The following is a 19,491-nucleotide window of genomic DNA, read 5'->3' as shown; positions in this document are numbered from 1 at the left end:
GTGCATCTGACCAACCAATTCTTCAATCGCGGCGATTCTTTTCTCTTTGTTTTCGTTAGTGTTTGCAACTGCGCCTCGTGGAGTTTCCCTTTTGAAACTTAAAACAGGAAGAGTTCTGTCCTCATCTATACCAGTTTTTCCTTTCATGAAGTTTCTAATCGCGCTTATTGAAGGAATCATTTTGTCGATTGTATCCAATGCTTCTTGTGATATTTGAGTTGGAGAATTGTTATTATACCCAAGTTCAAATTGTTCTTGTGTAATTTCTGTGATTTCTTCGACTGTTGTAACATTGGCATTTGCCAACACTTTTTGGATGTTTGATCGGATACAATTGACGGAAGATGTTGAGTCTTTTTCAATCAATTTCTTTACCAAATGCTGAAAAGGAATTACTCTGCTTTTTTTCTTGTAATGGTCTTTTGGTAAAATTGAATTACCATTTCTTAATTTGACTAACATATTTTTGACAGCCTTGATTTTAATACCAAGTTCTCCACTATAAAACACATCGTCTTTAGTGTCCCCATAAACTCTGAAAAGTTTAATCATATCAAATTTGTTTTGTATTGTTACTTTGTGATAGGGTCTTTTGGCTTGGTTTATTGATTCTGACCGAGTTTTGGGTCTTCCCCTTTTTCTTTTAATAGCTCGGGGAAGAATGAAAGGTGTTTTAGATTCAACCTGGCGCTGTTGTTCATTCCATTGGATAAGTGGTGGATTATCTATAAAATCGTTCCTAGCTATTGGGTCTCTGGCGTCGATGAATGTTAAAGACTGAGACATTTAAATCAATTATTAAGATTGATCTCAAAATAATGAAAATCCTTTTTCAACCAACTCGATATTTGATTTGTACATCTACTTTTGAAACACGTTTATGATATTTTAAATTGTTTGTTTTTTATGTGTAAAATCGGGAAATTTCGGAAATAAATTATATTTTATTAAAAAATCCATCCTTTTTGTTAAAAATGTTATCCTTTTTCAAAAAAATGGCTGTCACATTTTCTTTAAATCCATCCTTTTAACAAAAATTCCATCCTTTTTATAATAAATTCCTGTCCTTTTTCATGAAAATCATCATTTCTTTCGAAATTCGTCCTTTTTATCAAAAATCCTGTCCTTTTCAATAAAAATACCTGTCCTTTTTAAAACAATTCTCCATCACTTTTTATGATTTTCATCCTTTTTATTAAAAATCTTGTCCTTTTAAAATAAAACCTGTCATTTTTAAACTATTTTCCCATCATTTTCAGACGTATTTTCACTGTAAAAATTTTATAATTATTCACTCACAAAACAAAATTAAAAAAAAATTCACATTAAAATTTAAAATAAAATATAATATTTTAATAAAAAACAATACCATATACAATAAAAAGATAATTAATTTTATATAATTGGTCGAATTTAAAATTTGTAAATAACATGAAAAAATAAAAATTAAAAATTTAAAACTTACAACTTAAGTATTGAATGAGTGTTCGTGTTTTATTCATTTTCACAGCTCTTTTCTTTTTTAAGTGTTTCTCAAAAAACATACATATCAGTTTAACAGGTAATATCAACAGTCTTGTATCAGCTTGTTCTTTAGCTCTTCCTGGTGATACTATTATATTTTCAAGTGGAATATATCCACCCCAAGAAATCCCCAGTGGTACTTCAGGCACGCCAACCAATCCAATTTTGATCAGACCTGCTCTTAATGGTAAAGTTGTTTTTAACACACAAACAGGTGCATCATCTGTATTTTATATTTTGAATGCTTCCAATATTAAAGTGAATGGTCCATTTGTTGCAAGTGGAGCGTCTCAATTTAGTGTCAAAGTGATTAATAGCACCAATGTAACTCTTTCTAATTTTAAGATATATAATTCCACGCAATGGGCTATTTTTGCAACAGGTACAAATATCACAATTTCTCATAATTATGCAAATGGGTGTGTTTTAGAACATGAAATGTGTAAATCGTCATCGTGGATGCAGTGCTTTGGAACGGGTCCAATCACTTATAATGGACCAATTTTGTCGTCTCTAATAACATTTGATGCAAATGAGATAACCAATTCGTGGGGGGAAGGAATTGACATCATTTTTTGCACGAACTGTGTTGTTAAAAATAATTATTTATATGACATTTTTCCAATTTTAGTTTATGTTGATAATGCTAAAAACGTTGTAATAGAAAATAACACGTTGAAATTCTCACATGGAAAATTGTGTGACAATTCCACTGAACATCACGCAATAGCTATTGGAAACGAGGCTTGGCCGCCTAACTACATTTCTACTGTTAATATTTCAATAAGAAATAACTTTATTTGGGGAGCACTTTTTGGTGTTGCATATTGGGGATGGAGCGATGCTGCATATTACAGTGATATTACAATCGCTCACAACACATTTTTTAATATGGAGTCTGCAGCTCTTGCCTTTCAAGAAAAGTGTGTTGTTAGTGGTAAAAGTCGAAATAATCAGTTTAAAAACAATTTTATTCACTCAACGTATGTGTGGTATGCGGCTGTTATTAATGAGAACGAAATTGGAAGTTGGAATATATCAGATAACATATATTATAGTGGATATAATAAAATATTAAAAGATACGTGGAATGGAAGTGATGGATTGAAACATTCTTTGTATTTAAAACAAAATGAAAGTTCAACTGAATTATTATGGAATAAAGGGTTATACAACAATTGCACGAATGAAAGTTACTTTGAATGGACTGTACCAAGTTATTGTTTTGTACCACATGATAAGTCTATGTTGTATCATCGAGGTGTTAATGTGATTTACACAGATCTGGATGGTAATAACGAAAAAGATTACTTGGGTTGTATAAGAAACAAAGTCGTGCCAAGCATTGGATTTGCCGAAGGACAATTTGAATGTGTAATGAATCGAGATGACTACATTAGTTTAGTTGTCATTGTATTCATTATAGTCACAATTTAAATAAAGCATTTTTATGTTTTATCCAAATAAATTAGTTATAATTGTTTACCATGACAAAACACAATACATTATTTACACTTTTTATTTTTAGTATATTATATTTATTAATATCTTTATATTATTTTTTTCCAATCCAGAATTAGTTCAATTCTATCTAAAATATATAATACAATTATCACGTTATATATTTAAGTAGGGGAATTGTTAATTGTTTCGTTAAAAAAATATATTTTAATACATAACATTATATACCAATTATATTGAATGTATTAATAGTTCAACTTATATTAAGTAAAACATGATATCCTGATGCTATTTTTGATAATCCATTTTCAAAATCATTATTTGATTTTAAAAACTGTGATTGACAATACTCAAAGCATTTTAGTTGAATTCATAACAACATTTTAAAATTGTTTTTTGTCAATAAATTCGGAATTGATTGTGTAAATTTTAGTTTTTATTTTGGTTTATAAATCATAAAAAACAAATCTTTTTATGGTTTATCAAATATCTACTTGAGTTTTTTATTTATTCTATTTTTTAAATCACAAAACAATATTTTTACCCCAACATATAACAATTCGAAAAATAATAAAAAACAAATTTCAAGTTTGAAGATTTATTGAATTAAAAAATTTAATACACATAAAACATGCTTTTTATAGTTATGGCATATGGAAATGTTGGAACTTCAAGTTGAATATTCCTATAATTTTCTTAACCCAAAATACTACGATTATATAAAATTATAAATCAAAAAGTTTAACATTTTAAAGTTAAAATCCCAATAATATTCCTTTTGAATTGTGGTTGATGTAAACTTTGTTTTTAATGGTATCAAATCTACAATTGAATGGGGAATTTAAAAAATGAACACCGAAATATTAACATTGTTTGATATTATACTCATTTAAAAAGAAAAAGAAAAACAATATAAAATCAAATGTCTCAGGTCCACAAGAGATGTCTTGAACGTCGTAACATGATTACATGTCTAGAGTGTTGTCTTATTGGCTTACTTTCTCACAAATGTTCTCTACACATATCAAAACCAAAAAAGAAAACGTTCTTCACTCTTCAATTTATGAAAGTCACTAAAATTGTTTTTAATGATGTAGAAGAGTGGTGCTTTAATGTAGAAGCGGTAGTAGATCAACGTCGCAAAGAAATGGAGAATACGTATCTTAAAAAGGGTGTACCTCAAAGCACAGCATTCAGAAAATCAATGGACAAAAAGAAGAGAGAGTTGATGCACCTTTTGGAGGACTTTTTATATGAAGAGGGGTTTGATATCCGTTACAGTTGTGAAAACCGAGAAGGTATTTTTGGGTTTGTAAGTATTTCTAAAAATGGATATGTGATGGACAAAGAGGATATATGTAAAATGGGAGAAACAATTTGGAATTGTATTAAAGGTAAAATGAAAAACAAAGGTGTTGTCATTAAAGTTGGTGAATTAGATGAGATTATGGATATTAAAATGCGTTGTATGCTTGAATTGTAATTTTTTAATTCGTTGATATAATGTTTTTATCATTTTTTTAATGGTCATAATATTCGTTGAAATTTCTTTTGTTTTTTAAACCAGTTATTTTAAGTAAAAGACACAAAAGTTGTTGTTTTTGAATGGTGTATTATATATAATTGTTAAATAATATGTATTATATTGTTTGTAAAACAACTTATTTAATATGGCTATTTTGCCTAATGCAATACTTATTGAAATTAATAATTAAGATATATTATTTGATTGTAAAATATTATTTGATTAAAAAGACCAAAACAATATTTTTAATTATTACACTTTTTTATATTAAAAAGTTAGTTTTAAGCATGTCTATTTAAAATAGATATTTATGAATACCTCTATGATTGTATTCTTTTGTTGTGATATCAAAATTGTTTGTTTTATAACCATAACCATTTAAAAATCAATTAAGAATTGTAATACTGAAGGAACTAATTTAAATAATTATTTTTATTAACTCACTTTTTCATAATTTAAAACAAAAAATATCAATATTTGAACATTATCTCAGTGATAGTTGTAATAATTAAAAAAACTTAATAAATGTATTGATACAAAGACTGTTTAAAACCAAATTAATTATGTCTATAACTATTAAATATTTAGTGATACGAATAAAAACACCAAAACCACGATTTAGTAAAATGAACATGATCACAACCAATTGATTCAATTGTAAATGATATCTTAATTGTTCAATATAGATTTTATATTTTAATTGATATGGATATCGAAATATATTCTATATTGAATGAACAAAAATGTTTTTTTTATTATTATCCAACAATAATTATAAACTATATAATAGAACTTGTTATATTATATTAATAGAAATTGGTTTAAAAAATATCAAAATTTTTGGGCACACAACGTGATCACACAAAAGCATTAAAAAACAAACAGAATGCGATATATTTGAGGTTTTAATATAATGTTTGGGACTTGTATTATTATTCCTGATAATTGAGAATAACCATAACTTGAGCACCTTTAAAACAATATAAACATAAAACTAAAAAATATTGATAAAAACCACGTGTTATAACAATGAACAGTTTTTCATAGATACAGTTCAATCACAAAACACGACTTTAATAAATAACTTACCAATTGTTATGGACAGTATCAAAAGACTTTTATGACAAATTGACAAAATTATCAAAATGTTTTTGATGTCAGTAACTTTGATAATATTACTGAATGATGTTCTATTATCAAATAAAAACTTTCTTTATTATAAACGATTTAATTATGTCAACGATTTTCTAAACATCTGCTGTTTATTTTCTTGTTTATATATTAAAATTTATAAAAACAACATAATTAAAAATATAAAAACATCGGGACTTACCTTTTACACCCACACCCCGCTATAAATACATATTTTTTATATAAAAATAAAACATTTTTTGTATTTTTTGTTTTTTGAGTCTTGAAAAAATAGGGTTTTTCTTTTTCTCATTTACATCTAATAAAATAAAACAAATAAAAAGTTTTATATAAAACGTCATTTTTATTTTTTTTGTTTTTTTTTGTCGCATGTTTTGGCGCAAAGTGAACGTTTTGATTTATATTTAACTTTAAAACACCAAATTATATAATAATTAAATAAACCACACTTTTAATATTAACAAATCTTAAACTCTTAATTACTAAATGGAAGAACACTCAACCAAAATCCAAGTACTTTTTACCTTCGATGTAAAAACCAAAGAAGGCAATCCTTATTTGGTTAAGGAAGGGATTGAAACCCCAGACAACATCATCGATTCAATAGCCAATGCGTTTATTTCCTACAACTTCAAAACCCAATCAAAAACAATGGCAGAGGCTTCAGCTATCTCTGTTGCTAACCAGACATTTTCTCTTTTTGTTACTAAAAACAGCGATTCACAAAAACTCAAACAGACATTCCGTTGTGTTTACCAGAAATGTTATTTCATATATGATAAGAGTGGTCTTCGATGGTGTTAGGAAGTTTGTTTTTATGTTTATGGTTATTATTACATTAAAATGTTATTTGTTTTTAATAGACAACATAGATGTATTGTTTTTATTGTTAATAAAGTTATAATAAATTTATAATATTTCAATAAGTTTTCAAAAATAATACTTAGTACTTCATACTTTTTAAAATTTCATTGAAGAAAATGTAGTATATTGGTTATATTATTCTGAATCAACAATTTTTAATAACAAGTTATAATGTCACTAAACAAAATACACGAAATGCTTTAATGTAAATAGTAATGTTCAAAAATGAAAAGTTGGTTTACTCTAAAATTGAATAGTTAATATTTTGTATGACTACTCGCAACAAGGTGCCATGAATTATACATTGTTGCCTTCGAATAATATATCGTTGTATTTCTAATAATATACAACCATTAAAAACACGACATAATATATTTAGTAATCAAGTGTTGTGAAGTACAATATTTTAGCGTGTATGTTGTATATGAAAATGCAAATTGTGTTGGTGGCAACATTTTTGTATCTTCTTTGAGTGTTCGTTCGGTTTGGGATACATAAAATACCTTATTGTGGTTGTATTTGTTGGTAAACACATAAGTCATGTAAATGTATTTTTGTAAATACTGCTCGTCTGACCCCCTTTTCTATATGTTGATGACTTAGAGTGCTCGAGGCGCACAAATGGTGTTGTTGTGAAATGTTTCGGTGATGGCTCCTTCAACAAAGACAAGTCACTCAATTGTAAAAAGGCACATCACTTATGATATAATATTTTCAACGTTGAGTTCAACAATATGTTAAATTTTTAAAGTGACATTTCCGGTTTATCTGCGAAATGATATTTAAATATGTGTTGTATTTGATGCAAAAATCAATCATTGCACTAGAATAGCTGTTCTTAGTAGTGTTTAAAACACCACAAATTGAAATCACGTTGATACCTTACATATAGCTGATCTTCAAACTTCAGAGACAAATTCTGACATACTTATTTATTAGTTTGAAAGTCTATACTCAATTCTAAAGTTAAATTTTATTAAAACGGAAAATGTCAAAATACACGGAACGCCCATACACTCATCAAACAATTTGACTGAAAAAGTTTTCCAGAAGTCACTATCAAACAAGGTGTTACATTGACTTACTCGGAATTGACACCAATAAAATCACAACTGAGTGTTTTCAAAGTATTTGGAAATGATAAAGCATTGATTGGAAATACCCTTTTTATCACTGTCACTGATTTAATATTTGAACAGTTATCATCAACAAATTCAATCATCAATGTGAATAAATTCAACTTGGAAGGTCTTAATATCAAATTTCCAGTAAAAACCACAACTACACACATTCCACCCATTAACACGTTACTGCCAATGAGTGGTGCATCTCTTCCTACAGATACTTTACTTGTATCTAATTTCAAAACATTGATTAACAAATCAACATCGACATCTGTTTTCAATGCCCAATGATGTACTTTGCACAGTTACTGACACGGAAAATTGCCATAGAAAAGACATCAGTACAGAGTATAAACAGAGATATAACATTGAAATTTCAACCGCTGTGAATAGTGTGGTCATATATGAAAACAATGCAGAGATAACAAAGGAATATGATATTGTTAATGTAAAACAGGACGGTGTGACAATTTTAAATAATGAAATAAGGCATTTATACATTGAACATACACATGAGTGGAGTTAAAGTGATGTGTATTGGTGATGATGCAGATAGTAAAAAGTGTAAAATTGTTGTCAATAATTATGTTGATACAAATCAAATCAATTTACTTGGAAAGAACATCATTTTGGAGGAAGACCTCAATATTGATAATGTAATATCCTATGTCAAAATAACAAGAGACGTTTCTTTGAGTACATTTGAAGCAACACAAATGTACATTGAAATAGTTGAGAAGGGCATCTTAGAAGTGGAACAATATGCATCTTTTGGATCACTTTTGCTTGTAAAAATCACACATTTATGCATTTGAATCATTCGGTACTTCACTCTTACAATACATGGGTGGTGAAATTGTATTTGATGCATCAGACAATCAGGCTGTTTTGAACGTAAACAGGTTTGAAGTGAACACCACATTTGTACAATCGGCAAAGGATCAATGCATCACTCCGATTATCAGAAAGGCATTCACAAATGGTGAACCTATGAACATAGACGCTGTTCCAGAACTTGTGTGGAAAGGTTCTGTAACATTCACAGAACAGGGACAATTGTGTATTACGACTGTGGGTTTTCAAAACTCGAACACGTCAAGCACTCGTGTCGAGTCCGAGACAACACCAACAAAGTTGCCACGCATCGTATACAACAGTGATGAGTCGTTGTTGTCATGGATGTTTGTTGAAATGCGAGATACACCGGGAGTGTAGTACTCATTGAACCAGTTAAATCCGCATAGTGTGCACTTCGGCATGATCTGGATCTTCCCTGGAAAGAATTTGTGCGCCTTCTCAACAAGTGTCTTGTAAAACTCAGTCTGTGTATTGATTAACTAGCTAATACTTGTAGAGAGGCATATCACAAGTGATACGCCTCTTTAAGTGTCGGGTTTTACAAAATGTTGTACTTTTATTGTGACACTTCAAGTTTCACTGCGAAATGTCTTCTAAATACGTGTTGTATCCGTTGCAAAAAATCAATCATCACACCAGACTAGTTGTTTTTATAAGTTTTCAAGACGCTTTAAATTGAAACCATGTAGATACAGCTCACAAACTCTCTAATCAATGCTCATTGACATTTTTTTAACATTCTTATTTATAACAAACAAACAATTAATAAATAAATTATTATTAAATAAATAAAAAAAGTAATTTCTAATTCAAAAAACAGTTTCTCGAATTATGACCACTTTGACCGCACTTTTTACAGTGGTACACTCTTTTGACCGAAGCGTTTGGTTCAACTTTATTCAAACCCTGACCAAAAACAGGTGGTTTCGGTGGAACTACTCTTCCTGGATGCGTCACCATTTCGACCATTATTCTGGGTCTTGGTCCTTTTTGAAATTGTCGCGATGGTTCAGTCAGATTGTCAACAAATTTTTGGGTGCTAACTAGCGACTTTCTTTTTACGATAGTGTTACTACTTTCTTCGTTTTCTGTTATAAAAATCGTCTTCCTACCACTTGTAGATTTAGTGACCACTAAACTGGGTCGGAGTCTATTCCCTGTTTCTTCGACAACAAATTCTTCAATGTGTTCAGTTTTCTCGTTTTTTCCTTTCAAAACGTTGTTGACAAATTCATAACATCTCACTAATAAAGTCTTGTCATCCTTTAAAACGTTTTCTATTACTTCAAGAGCAAAGTGTAGATCACGTCGACTTTTTGGTGGCTTGACTGTTTCATCAACTGAGATAGTTTCAGTTGAATGGACACATTTTGTTGTTTCAAAGAGTTTTTCATTGAAGAGGGTGGCTGGAAGTGGGAAACACCATTTAATAGAGTACAGTGTAACCAAGTGAATACACGGGTATTTATTTTCTATGAATTGGTCACATTTGCATGAAGATAAAATAGTGCTATCAACAAACATTCCCATACCACTTATTGCGTATCTATACTCTGTCATGACTTTGTGTATAATATCCTTCGGTAAAACGTACAGTATATTCTCATCTATCACCAACCGAGCCGCATTGTAATCAAAATTGAACTGTGAATCAAAACGTATGCTATCTGCTTCAAGTAGTTGCGCCAATTCCAAAAGAGTCACTTCTTTTCCCCCAAACTTAAGTTTAAAGACTCCAAAGTATCCTTCTATCGCATTTGAAGTTGTTCTGTTTGAAATACGCTCTGTGACGCTTGGTCTCCAGCAGTCCATCACATTAAGTAAACCTTGGATTAATCGAATTTTATTTTTAGTACGGTCTTCCTTTTTTTCGTTTTTATTAGCTATTTTTAATTCATTAATTATTTCAAATAGTATTTGTCTATCATTTAATATAATGTTATCACTTCCTTCAATTCTTTCATTTTGATCAGTACTGAGATCCGAGCCACTCATCGTCATTAACGTTTTGACAAAGTCTGTTTCGGATACCGTTTTATCAATCATTTGATACCACATATGAACAATCTTTGACTTTTCACCAAAGGCAACAATAAGATCTCTTGCAATATGCCTGTGACAAAAAACGAATTTGATTCCAGAAAAGACGGAAGAAAGTGCGGAAATCTGTGACATGCACCTATCACACACAGCCAAATTAAATATTCTAAATTTGGAAACGAATTTGAACAAGTTTAAAAACGAATCAGTTGTTCTATCTCTTAATATACCATAAAAATAATATGTGTTTTATTTTTTTCGTCTAAAGACACTGCTACTATCAAAGGCAAATTAAATACATTAGTTAAAGCTGTATCATCTATAAACATTCTATTTGAATAATCAGTTGAAATTTGATTAACGTTGAAAGCAAAAAAAGAAACAAATTGTCCTGAACTGTTTTTTGTGAAGTGAGTTGAAAATTGCGTTGTTTTTTCGGCGTACAAAAATAGTTGTTGTGTTTGATCTGGTGAATATTTATTGAATGAAGATGAAATAAGACGTCGAACTACTGATGGCTTGACTGCAAGATTCATTGTAGTGACAATTTGTGATGGGGAATAATGTATCATAGCAAGTTTTTTCATCTCATTTATTTGTTCCTGTGAAAAAAATAATTCTCATGTGTAATGGAATATCCGTCGTAAAGTTGTGGGAGTGATTATTTGTTATAACAATATGTTTAACCATTGTTTTATTTTCATTCAAATTCAAACAAATGGTACAATAACATTTCTGGTAAACACAACGGAATGTCTGTTTGAGTTTTTGTGAATCGCTGTTTTTAGTAACAAAAAGAGAAAATGTCTGGTTAGCAACAGAGATAGCTGAAGCCTCTGCCATTGTTTTTGATTGGGTTTTGAAGTTGTAGGAAATAAACGCATTGGCTATTGAATCGATGATGTTGTCTGGGGTTTCAATCCCTTCCTTAACCAAATAAGGATTGCCTTCTTTGGTTTTTACATCGAAGGTAAAAAGTACTTGGATTTTGGTTGAGTGTTCTTCCATTTAGTAATTAAGAGTTTAAGATTTGTTAATATTAAAAGTGTGGTTTATTTAATTATTATATAATTTGGTGTTTTAAAGTTAAATATAAATCAAAACGTTCACTTTGCGCCAAAACATGCGACAAAAAAAAACAAAAAAAATAAAAATGACGTTTTATATAAAACTTTTTATTTGTTTTATTTTATTAGATGTAAATGAGAAAAAGAAAAACCCTATTTTTTCAAGACTCAAAAAACAAAAAATACAAAAAATGTTTTATTTTTATATAAAAAATATGTATTTATAGCGGGGTGTGGGTGTAAAAGGTAAGTCCCTAAAAACATCAAAAACATTAAAAATAACCATTTTGGCTTAAGTTTGATAATTACAACAATACTTAAATATGAATTAACATATATACAAAATAATAACAAATACAATGTTATATCTTATAATTATTGAAATAACTTTTTTTGATAATAACAACAATATAAAATAACAATTTAAGAAAACAAACATAAAAAATAATTTTATTATTTATGCTTTAATAAAAATATGATAATAGAACAAGGTGTTTTATAAAATGAAATTCAAATTTTAGATTTTAAATTTAATTATAATTATAGTATTGTGAAACCATTTCATTTTATAACACGCATGTAACAACAAACCAATTTTTTAGAATTATAAAACAAAAACATTATAATAATATTAAAATCTTCTTCTTTAACATAAAGCATAAAAACCACAAAAAAAACATCGGTCATCATATACTTTATAAAAATAAATGTAAATTTTATTCATTATTATTAAATAATACTAGTAATTGGTAATTATTATTAATTAAAATTAAAATGATAGTACCAAACAAATAATAATTATTATTGAGTAACTACACATGAAAACATAGAATAATTATCTGTGTTAATTTGTATGTTTCAACTGTAACACGTTTCTGTTTCCAAAGACATTTTAAAACACGTCATTTACATTATTTACCAACAAAATGATTTTGCCTAATTAAAAAAAATGATTTCATTAAAACATTTTAATATAGTTTTATTTATGTTTTATAAACTCAAAAACGATCTTAATATCATAAATGGAAGAAGAAGTCCCAAAAGATTTCGAAAACAACCAAGAAGATTCTATTGATTGTGATAATGTTCAAATTCACAGATAGTAAAGATTCACAACTATTTACCACAAATATTACTTTTATATTTTAAAATAATAACACAAACACTAACACGTGGGTTTAAATACCAACAAACGACTATTCGATAAATATTCCATCTATCAAACATAAAGATGACAATCCACGATTTCTTATTAATGATTCTATATTGCACAACCCTTTACAATTATTTTATTATTTCATTTCGCCGGAAATTATAAAAATCATGAAAAATGGAATAATACAAAAAGCTTCTGAGTTTAAAAACAGAAAGAAAAAATTTGAAGAACCATCAACAGATATAATTTCTTGTTTTTGGGTTTATGGATTTATTTAGGTAGCATTCGTTGGTCTTTACCAATAAAAGAAGTTTTTAATACAGAGTTTGGGCCAAATTTTGTCCAATACACAATGGGAATTACAATATTCAAACAACAATATTCTTATTTTCGTTGTGATGATAAAACAAAAATAAAAGAACTTTTGGAAAAGGGAGAACATGCTGTTGGTATTCACGAGGTAAAAAATTACGAAAAAAATATTCAAAATTTTTGTGTTCCTGGGTCTTTGCTTTGTATAGATGAAAGAATGGTAAAATTTTTGGGAAGAGCCAAAGACAAAATTTATAACCCAATGAAACCATTTAAAAGATATTTTGAATTTCTTTTAATGATTGATACCAAAACTGTCCTTTGTGTTATTTTTTTCAGTTTTATAAGGTGCGTGTTGGGTAAAACGGTTATAACGGAAGGAATTTGGCAGATAGACTTTTGTCAATTTTTCCAAAAACCCAAAAGTTCAGAGTGCAAATGGATTCAAGATTTCTGTATTTTGATCACCTTGAATAATGGGAAAACAACTCCATTCAAATTATCAGGACAATAAGAAAACAAACAACCACCAAATGGGTAAAACATAAACCTATTGGAAGAGGAAATAATCGAAAAAAAGAAAAATATAAAAAAATCAAAAGGAATTAGGAAAAGAAATAGAAAAAAAAAGAAAATCGAAGAGTTGAAATTAGATATGAAATTACAAAAATAGACAATCCTTTATTTAATCGTTTTTTGGAAAAAGGAAATGTTATTTTGAATACTTTTTCCCATAAAAAACAAAAACTGTACCAATTATCACAACTTTCGAACCCAGTCCTTTTTTATATGGAGTTGATAAAAACATAAATATCCTTTATAACAAGCTCAAATATCCAGTTGATGTTTTTAATTTTATGGCATCTTCATATGAACTACCTTTTCGGGGAAGTAGATGTACTTTGGCATTTTTCAAAAACATTCTCGAAATAGATTTGACGAATTGTTTTTTGGTAACAAAATATTATGACTAAACAACAAAACATGACACATTTTTAAGAAATTTGGACAAAGAACTTTGTAAAAAAATATTGAAAATAAAATTTTAAAATGATAAATACATTATTGGATATTTGGTATTTTATAAATCGATCGGTTTTAATTTTTCAGTTCCAATGGAAGAAGAGGATAACAAATATGAAGTTGCCAAAACCTGTTCGGTCTGTATGCTTAAGAAAATGTCATTGTCCAAAAGGACAAAAAAAAGAGGTGTTATTCATGCAAAAGGCGTTGTTGCGGAACACATTCTATAATTCTTTGTGATTTGTGTCGCGGAAAGGTGCATATAAACGACACAAAACCGCGAGTTAAGTGTTTTGTGTTGATTCACAAAGTTCTTTTGTATTACAAAAAATCGAAAAAAAATAATTCAAAAATCTTAGTTGTTTTTATTATAATGTCTTATTGTTATATTACTAAGATCGTTGCGAGAAAAGGTTGTTGGGAATGCGAATGGTTTATTTCTGTTTGTTTTTTAAATACAAGTTGCAAAACTAGAATTTTTTACAATAAAAGACTGTTCATAAAACAAAAAATAAATGGAATGTGAACGTGTTAAACATGTTTTTTAAATTGTAAAAACAATATTACAGATAGAGTATTAAATGGGTGCCAACAATAAAAATAGAATTGAAAAAATGTTTTTTAAATAATTAAACTTATAAAGTGGAAAATGACGGGTTTAAAAGGCCAATTTATTTATTTTCCAAAAAATGAGTGCCAAAAATCATAAATAGCAGTCAAAACAAGATAATATTATCAATTATTGTCTATTCGAAGTGTTTGAACTAAAAATTAATTTGTAATGAATAATTAGAAATCAACCCAACTATGTACTTTTATTTAAATTAATCAACATCTTTACTGTAGTTTTCTAGTATTTCCCAATCCACTTCTTCAAGCTCAAATTGTTCCATATTTATTGCGACAAATGGACCAATTTGGAGTTGTCCAGACATTTGCGGTATTGGTTGAAAAATCTCTTTTACATCAAATTCGTTGGGCCAAGATATACTATTTTTAACAACATCTGACAAAGTCTTGATGTGTCCCAACAATGTTGATACATCATATTTACAACGCGTTTCATCTAATACACTGAGAGAAATACAACTAACTTCGTTTTGTGGAGCAGTCAAAATTTCCATTAGTTTCTTGTTTACAAAAACATTGGTTTCAAAATATGTTTTGAATTCTTCTGTTAGTCTCTTCGCAGACTGAATATTAACAAAGTATTTGAATGAGCCGCCAACAAACTTTTCCACCATTCCAGCTCTTTCAAATGATGCGATTACTGCGTCATGTGTTGTTGTTGATTCTATTGAATTTGACATCTTGTCGACCATATTTTTTAGGCGTTCACCATTATGCATCCGTTCGCGTTGTTTTATAGCGTCGTGTGCTATATTACTTGTTGATGTTAGTGACAATACCAATTCTTTTAGTGCTCCATGTAAATCAATTTCTTCTTGTTCATATCTTACAGAAGAAACACAAAAAGCACTTGGAATTTTGAACTCCGTGCGAGAAGTTGTTAAAAGTTGTTTTGTACAAATAGAAATTCTGAAAATGGAGTACTTAAAATATTTTTCTTCTTCCGAGACCCAAAAAATGAAAAATTCAATGGTTGAACTAAATGCGAACAATGAAAAGTGTACTTGTGGAGTATAATGTAATACTCTTGAAGTTTTTCTTTTAACGAAATGAAATCATGTCCACTAAATCCGTCAATGGTTATCAACACGAGTGAATCAGATGGCAGTTTACTGGCAATGCGCTTTACTTGAATGTATGGTACAACTACATTGTTTATCCAGCTATTAAATATTTCTTTTGTTGCAAAACCAGTACCACTATAATAAAATGATGTATTAGAATGTTTTCTTAATAACTCGATATCAATTATTTTGTTTGCGACAACAACGCATGGACATACAACCTCCCCATCAAGACATATCATACATATTACAGTTGTTCTTTTCCCGCTTCTCCCTACGCCAATTTTTATGTTTTGTAATAATACATTTTGTGGTACAAAAACTTTTACATTTTTATCACAAAAATCCTGAAACCCAATTTCGTCAATATTAAATACTAGTCTCATATCGATGCCATTATTACGAGAAAGTTCCAAATAATTGTCAACTATCTGAGATGGATCAATTAATAAACTTCCCATATCCTCGGGTTTTCCTATAATACTTTTTAGATTGAAAGTTTTTAGAACCCGTTTTCTTATTGTTGCAGTGTTAAATGAATTTCTATTTATTTTTTCCACTAATTTAACAAAAGCAGTAATAGTCAATGTTATTTTTTCTTTCGCACAAAAATCAATAAATGACTTCGTTTTAAATTCTGTTCTCTTATCAAAATATGTGGGTCTTCCGATTCTTTTTCTTCCATTGGTAATATTATCGTTGAATGCTAATCGTTCTTTGTTAACAATAAAATGGTGTACTCTGAATAACACACCCACTGCTCTCAAAGTTACGATTTGTAAATCACCATATAAATTAAATAATGTTCCAATTTGGACTCTTCGAGTTTTCAATTTGAAAAATTCATTATAATACTCAAACAACTTGAGAATGTTTTTGGCATTTTTTTTACATCCTTAATTCCGACTTTCATTGTTTTGTTTTCTTCTAAAACCAGTGTTGCATTATTTACATTGATTTCCATATCTAGATAACTTGATAGTCCAATAATTAATTCATTTAGTTTTTTAACTTTTTTCTCGATTAGTTGTGGATATATATCAATGAAGTTTGGAAACATTATTTCAACCAATTTCAAAGGCATGACTGTATGAACGTCTGAAAAAAGATTTTGTTGTCCCATCATGTCCTATTCCATTTTTTATTTTTATTTGTTTTAAAAAATTGCATTGTTTTTTATATATAGTTTTTATTGCTTTTTATAATTATAAAAAGAAAATGTATTAAAATTAATTATATAAAAATATTATATAATTAATACATTTTTATTTATAAAAACAAATTTAAAAATATTCTGGTACCCAATAAGTTCCTGTCACCCCTTAAATACTCTATCTGTATCAAATACAGTAAAAAGCATCTATTTGTGGGTAATGGACCAATCAAATTAAAAAACCCACAAAAATTGTACTCGAACCTTGAATTTTTGTACACTTTTTATATTAAAAAACTTTTAAAATTATTTCAACTAATAAAATATTAAGTTTAACAAGTTGGAGCTTCTTTTTTTTGTTTTATATGAAAAAAAAATAAAAAAAGTTGATGTTTTATTTTTTTACCACGTGTAAAAAAAATAAAAAAAGGAAAAACCTGTTTGAGCTCCTTTGTGGATTTTTATCCTTATGATTTTAGAAAAATTTATATTCAAATGATAACAAAAATCACTAAGATATTTGAATTATTGTTATTTTGTAAATCTCTAAGTGTTTTTAATTTGTGGTCATTTTCTAAGACGAAAAACTTTTGTAATAAGCGTTTTTATCGCCACTCGAAGTGATATTTCATCAACTTGATTCACACTAATTTATAGAGTGTTTTTATTGTAAATATACAAACTTAAAATTGAAGAGAATATATTGTCTGTTTATATTTTTTTTCTAACATAATTAACCTTAACAACCGTAGCAAAAATTAAGTATCTTCATTATAATACTCAACGCTAAACATATTACTCAATTCGATATCGACTAAAAAATTACTAAAAAACAACACAAACTGTTATTCTTTGAACTTTTGTTTTTTATGATCAATAGCATCTTTTTCATCAAAAACTCGATCAGTTATTATCGTTTTGAATTTTGGAGATTATTCAGTAAAAATCTTATTTAAAAAATTGTTTTGGTAGTTCGGCGAAATAGTATGTTGTGTTTGAATGGAAAAAATTCTGGGAAAAACACCAAATAAATTACAACGTGTTAAATTATTGTTTCAAAAAATTGAAAAATCAAAATTTAGCAAAAAAGAAGATTATTGTCATCGTAAAAAATTTAATGAAAAATGGCCAAACGTTTTTTATGGTTAGATGAGTTTAGTCGCAGTAATAAAATGTTTTGTTATTTATAATAATAATTATAATCATAATTTATAAATAAAGGCGACCTTGAAGATCCATCAAAATGATTGGGCTGACAATATTTATTTAAAGTCAAAAACATACGTAAAATAATTAAGAACTTGTAAAAAAGGTTTGAAATGTGTGTCAGATAATTATAAATATAAAAAAATAATTAATTAATTATTTTTTAAGTTAAAAAAGTGATTACAAAAAAATTATTTGGTAAATAAAAAAAATAATTGAATTTCTTTTAAAATATTTAGATTTAAACAATTGTATTTTAATTTAAAAATGTAGTTTTTTGATAATCACACATTCATTTAGGGATATGACAAGACATGGAATGATAAATAAATAATTAAAAATCATGTTCAAATGTATTTGTTGATGTAAACATAAACCAAAGATAATAATTGTTTTAAACATATTTCTGATTTATGAATATATCTTTTATATTTAGAACGGGTGTGACAATTTTAATTGTGTAACCACATTAAAAACGATTATTTTCCAATAACTCACTGTTGATAATAACATGTAAATAACTGTATTGAATATATATTATCTTTTTTATTTATTATGTCTGATTACACACATAAATAGCACATTATGAAAATGACATCACAACTGTTTTTGAATAGTGAAATAATAACATGATTATACAGTTACTTTTAATGATTGTATTTTGATAATTAAAATAAAATGATTCACTTTTATACTTTACATGTTCATTGTAAAAACGGATAAAATTATTAAATGTGTAAACTTTTTGAGTGTGTAAACATATAATTTCAAACAAAACAAATAGAGTACCGTGAAAAATCACTGCGGCGTGAAATATTACTGCGAATTGTTATTGGGCAAATAATGTTATTGTTGCTTATAAAACATAAAAAAATAATCAACTTTGTAAAAATGTTATATAATATGGCTATCAATTAAAACAAGGGTAAATTCGTAAAAACGAACATTCCAAACAACTCAAACTATATATTGGTTTTTATTTCATAGTTTTTAACAATTTATAACATATAATACGAAACAATACATCAAACATAATAACAAAAACGAATAAATTAAAACATCGAAAATTTGAATAAATAGTCCACCTTTTGGACATTATTATTTGAAATTTGATTTCTGCTCAGCTAGTCGTTAATTTTTGTTGGGAATATTGAAATTAATAACTCCAATTGAATAAACTTAAATTACCATTATAATCAATATGTTTTAACATAATAATAATATAAAAACACACAGAATTATCAACTCGAATTATTAAGATCGAATAAATGTTTCAACTTCGAAATTATTATAACAACACAAATTGTATACATAAACATAAACAAATATAAA

The 19,491-nt window shown here is 27.8% G+C and overlaps 1 protein-coding gene across 1 annotated transcript; it reads left to right on the top strand.

Annotated features, from left to right (window-relative positions):
* Nucleotides 1-3,907: 3,907 nt before the first annotated feature.
* Nucleotides 3,908-4,468, top strand: EIN_500500 (hypothetical protein; the record flags this gene model as incomplete). The annotated part of the gene is made up of 1 exon (XM_004183260.1): nt 3,908-4,468. The coding sequence occupies one exon, from the start codon at nt 3,908-3,910 to the stop codon at nt 4,466-4,468; it is 561 nt and encodes a 186-aa protein (XP_004183308.1).
* Nucleotides 4,469-19,491: the final 15,023 nt, after the last annotated feature.

Source organism: Entamoeba invadens (assembly GCF_000330505.1).
Source record: "Entamoeba invadens IP1 unplaced genomic scaffold scaff_1105074726217, whole genome shotgun sequence".
NCBI classification, from domain to species: Eukaryota; Evosea; order Mastigamoebida; family Endamoebidae; genus Entamoeba; species Entamoeba invadens.
This window is presented reverse-complemented; position numbering and strand designations above follow the sequence as displayed.